The sequence below is a fragment of the Zea mays genome, chromosome 2, assembly GCF_902167145.1.
Source record: "Zea mays cultivar B73 chromosome 2, Zm-B73-REFERENCE-NAM-5.0, whole genome shotgun sequence".
Lineage (NCBI taxonomy): Eukaryota > Viridiplantae > Streptophyta > Magnoliopsida > Poales > Poaceae > Zea > Zea mays.
Genome location: NC_050097.1, coordinates 54,102,621 through 54,106,597, shown reverse-complemented (window position 1 = coordinate 54,106,597; position 3,977 = coordinate 54,102,621). Strand labels below are relative to the sequence as shown.

General features: G+C 43.4%; 1 protein-coding gene across 2 annotated transcripts; it reads left to right on the top strand.

The window, feature by feature from the left end:
- The first annotated feature begins 700 nt into the window (after positions 1 to 700).
- On the top strand, positions 701 to 3,609 carry LOC101027258 (60S ribosomal protein L3). 2 transcript variants are annotated; one of them, XM_008670372.4, is made up of 6 exons: positions 701 to 857; positions 1,011 to 1,118; positions 1,513 to 1,623; positions 1,917 to 2,221; positions 2,615 to 3,024; positions 3,111 to 3,609. In XM_008670372.4, exons 2-6 carry the CDS (start codon positions 1,034 to 1,036, stop codon positions 3,367 to 3,369), a joined length of 1,170 nt encoding a protein of 389 aa, XP_008668594.1. In that variant the 5' UTR covers positions 701 to 857; positions 1,011 to 1,033; the 3' UTR covers positions 3,370 to 3,609.
- Positions 3,610 to 3,977: the final 368 nt, after the last annotated feature.

Here is a 3,977-nt window from a genome sequence, read left to right as displayed (position 1 = left end):
CGTGCCACGTTAGCACGCCGTTGGGTTTGGAGCGGTTGACCATTGAAGTTCTTTGTCTTGTAGTTGCACCGGACATGTCTGGTGCGTTCTGACTTCGCAGCCTGACATCTTACTTCTGCACTATGCTCTTTTACTGTTCACGCAGTCGACCGTTGAGCGCTAGGTTACCGTTGCTCCGTTGTCTTATCGGATATGTCCGATGCACACCAGACAGTCCGATAAATTATAGCGGAACACCCATTAGAAAAAACCGAGAGCGACCTGTTGGAGTGGTGCTTGGCCTGGGACACCGGACAGTGTTTGGTGCGCCACTGGCACACACTCTCAAGTCTTTGCTCCAAACTTTGTTGAGTCCCTAACTTAATTTCTTTCTTGGTTTATGTTGAACCTTATGCACCTGAGATAAGCAACATCTAATCAAACTAATTAGTCCACATGGTTTGTGATGGACGTCAACCATCAAAATCGATTATAGGAAATAATTAAGCATATTTTCCTTTTCAAGAATTAAAAAAACGAGAAGTTTTTTTTGGATTCTTTTGTAACAATATATCCGTTGTCCAAAGACACGCTGCGTTTTTTACATTATAATAAAGTAAAACTATATCAGTAAGATAGTAAAACGAAATATAGAGACATTTTTAAATAAAAGTGGACGGTCCATATTTTAAATGGAGTACTAGGCCGATCCACAGTACCTATGTCAGAAGGTCAGAGCAATAAGCCATATTTCACAGAGCATTTCGGTCCGGCGTGATTGAAACCCTCGCACTGGGACCCCTTTATATATATAACTAACCTCTCCTAGGGTTTACGCGCATTGTGGCTCCTCACTTCTGCGCCGCCACCCACTACAGGTGAATGAATATAACGAATCCGCCGCCGGCGTCATCTCCTCCTCCCACCTCGACTCGCCTTGGTCGCCGTCGGCGGCCATTTCGTCGCCGCGCGGCGAGCCGCCCATGTTGAGCTCGCGGCGGATCTGATGGGCTTGTTGTGATCTCCTGCAGGTAAGGAAGAGGAGGAGGGCAGGATGTCGCACCGTAAGTTCGAGCACCCGAGGCACGGCTCCCTCGGCTTCCTTCCCAGGAAGCGCTCCTCCCGCCACCGCGGCAAGGGTACGCGCGCATCTCTTACTCCCTCCTTGTTCGCTTGCCTTGTCCCGATTCATGTTATCTGAAATGTTCTACCCTTCAACCTTTAGAACTTGAAGTATTATTTATCTTCCTTCTATTTAAACAAACTGTACTCCGGTAGTGGTGTTAAGTAATAATTTTCATAGGGTTGTCTTCCGTCAGTGAAGGATTATCTATTGTATATAAGTTCAATCCAACATTATGTATAATCTGAAAACGAGTTGTACAATTGAATTTTTGTTGCTATGAATATTAAACTATGGTTTGTTTTGCCATGCTGCGCTAAGTGCTTTTACCTGTTTTGTATGGTATGCATATTCCTTTGGCAGGTTTACTTAATGTCCAAAATCTGATACTCGTTTTCCTGTTTTTGCAGTGAAGTCATTTCCCAGGGATGACCCCAAGAAGCCTTGCCATCTCACTGCCTTCCTTGGCTACAAGGCTGGCATGACTCACATTGTCCGTGAGGTTGAGAAGCCAGGATCCAGTATGTCCACCCCCTTCTTTTTTATTAATCAATTAAGTTGATCACATAGTCCAGTTTTTTGATATCTGAAAAATGAATTGTAACATAAGCACGATTTGATTTCTGACCAGCAGTTTTAACTTTAGATGATAAGCCACACACCTATTTCTTCACAGGCCCATAGACTTACACTTACTCAAAGCAACAGTTTTTTCTGTTTGAATATCCACAACTGCTTGCACCCATGAATCTCGAGTACATGGATACCATTTCACTCCATTATCGTAACTGCTCTTCCTACTTGATTTCTTCAGAACTCCATAAGAAGGAAACTTGTGAGGCTGTTACCATCATTGAAACCCCTCCTCTTGTCATTGTTGGGCTCGTGGCATATGTGAAGACTCCTCGTGGCCTCCGCACACTCAACTCTGTTTGGGCCCAACATCTTAGCGAAGAAGTGAGGAGAAGGTTCTACAAGAACTGGTGCAAGAGCAAGAAGAAGGCTTTCACAAAGTATGCTCTCAAATATGAAAATGATGCTGGCAAGAAGGAAATTCAGCTGCAGCTTGAGAAGATGAAGAAATATGCTTCTGTTATCCGTGTCATTGCTCATACCCAGGTAAGAAGCTTAATTGTGCTTTGTTGCTCATTCATGTTTGTAGGAACAAAGTTTCTTAATGATTGATAATGCAATTACTCTTGGTCTTTTATTTGGCTTCATTATTCCTGCTTATGCAATCTTTGTGTAGCCAAATGAACATTTACATGTAAATAACCATTTTTTGTTTTCTATATATATAAGTTTCAACTTCCATTGTATTATCTATCAATGATCATGTTGAGTTCTTCTGTGATGTTACAATCCTTGTCTTGTTATTAAATTTAAACTTCTATTGTACCTCAGTGCCTGGAGGGAAGTAGGCCTATCTTTCATATAATTGAAAATTGATTTTTTTTTCTGAGGCACTAGGTATTAGCCAACTCTCACCTCTTGTGTATTTCTTTCTTTTAGATTAGGAAGATGAAGGGTTTGAAGCAGAAGAAGGCTCACCTGATGGAGATTCAGGTCAATGGTGGTACCATTGCTGACAAGGTGGACTACGGCTATAAATTTTTTGAGAAAGAGGTCCCTGTTGATGCTGTCTTCCAGAAGGATGAGATGATTGACATCATTGGTGTGACCAAAGGTAAAGGTTATGAGGGTGTGGTCACTCGTTGGGGTGTCACCCGCCTTCCCCGCAAAACCCACAGGGGTCTCCGCAAGGTTGCTTGTATCGGTGCATGGCATCCGGCTAGGGTCTCGTATACGGTTGCCCGTGCTGGTCAGAATGGGTACCACCACCGCACTGAGATGAACAAGAAGGTCTACAAGATCGGCAAGGCTGGACAAGAGACCCACGATGCCTCCACAGAGTTTGACAGGTACTATTTCTGAGCTTCTTGTACTAACTTGCACAATCTGTTTACCTTTGTTGCTCTTGTTGGTTACGAATTGCTGCCATTTGCAGGACCGAGAAGGACATCACTCCCATGGGTGGCTTCCCCCACTATGGTATCGTGAAGGGTGACTACCTGATGATCAAGGGATGCTGTGTGGGTCCAAAGAAGAGGGTGGTGACCCTCCGCCAGTCCCTCCTGAAGCAGACTTCCCGGCTGGCGCTGGAGGAGATCAAGCTCAAGTTCATTGACACATCGTCCAAATTTGGGCACGGTCGCTTCCAGACTACCGATGAGAAGCAGAGGTTCTTTGGTAAGCTCAAGGCGTAAGGTGCTGCGGTGCAGCGAAAGTCCCATTTGTCAAAATCATCAAACTGTGAAACCTTTGTTTGTTACCTTGCTGTACCAAGTTTTGTAGCAGGATGATTTGGGAGCATGTTCCGGTCTTCAATGGATTGTTCTACGCTTCAGAACTGCAGTGACTATGTTTTGTGCTATTTTGGTTGTTTTAATGCCCTAATCACTGCAAGTGTTTTGGTGTTTGATGATCAACATAACTATTTATATTAATTGTTTGCTAGTGTTTAAAAATATAGTTTGGACGGTGCAACGTGGATTTCGATGAAGACATCGTGGTGATCAAGAAAATCATCTTAAAGTAGTACAGTAGAAGATTTATTGAAGACTTATGTAGATCATGTAAGTGTCCACACAAGACTTCTCGTTGGATTTTGGCAAAAAAGAAGGAAATAATAGATCTATTTGGGCTCGTCGAGAAGGACTACCTTTCGATGAAGTCGTATGCGGATGGATGTTGGTTAGCTTCTCGTTGGAGTTGGAAAGATGATCAGTGTGCGGCGACAGTAATCGTTGGATTTCGGCAAAAAAGATAATAATAGATCTAAACGGGTTTGTCGAGCAGATCGTTTTGAGTATAT

Excerpts from the sequence above, each read along its gene's own strand:
- LOC101027258 (XM_008670372.4), top strand. The coding sequence starts at position 1,034 with ATGTCGCACCGTAAGTTCGAGCACCCGAGGCACGGCTCCCTCGGCTTC. Across the intron at positions 1,119-1,512 it reads CTCCCGCCACCGCGGCAAGG|TGAAGTCATTTCCCAGGGAT; the intron begins GTACGCGCGCAT and ends CTGTTTTTGCAG. Across the intron at positions 2,222-2,614 it reads GTGTCATTGCTCATACCCAG|ATTAGGAAGATGAAGGGTTT; the intron begins GTAAGAAGCTTA and ends TCTTTCTTTTAG.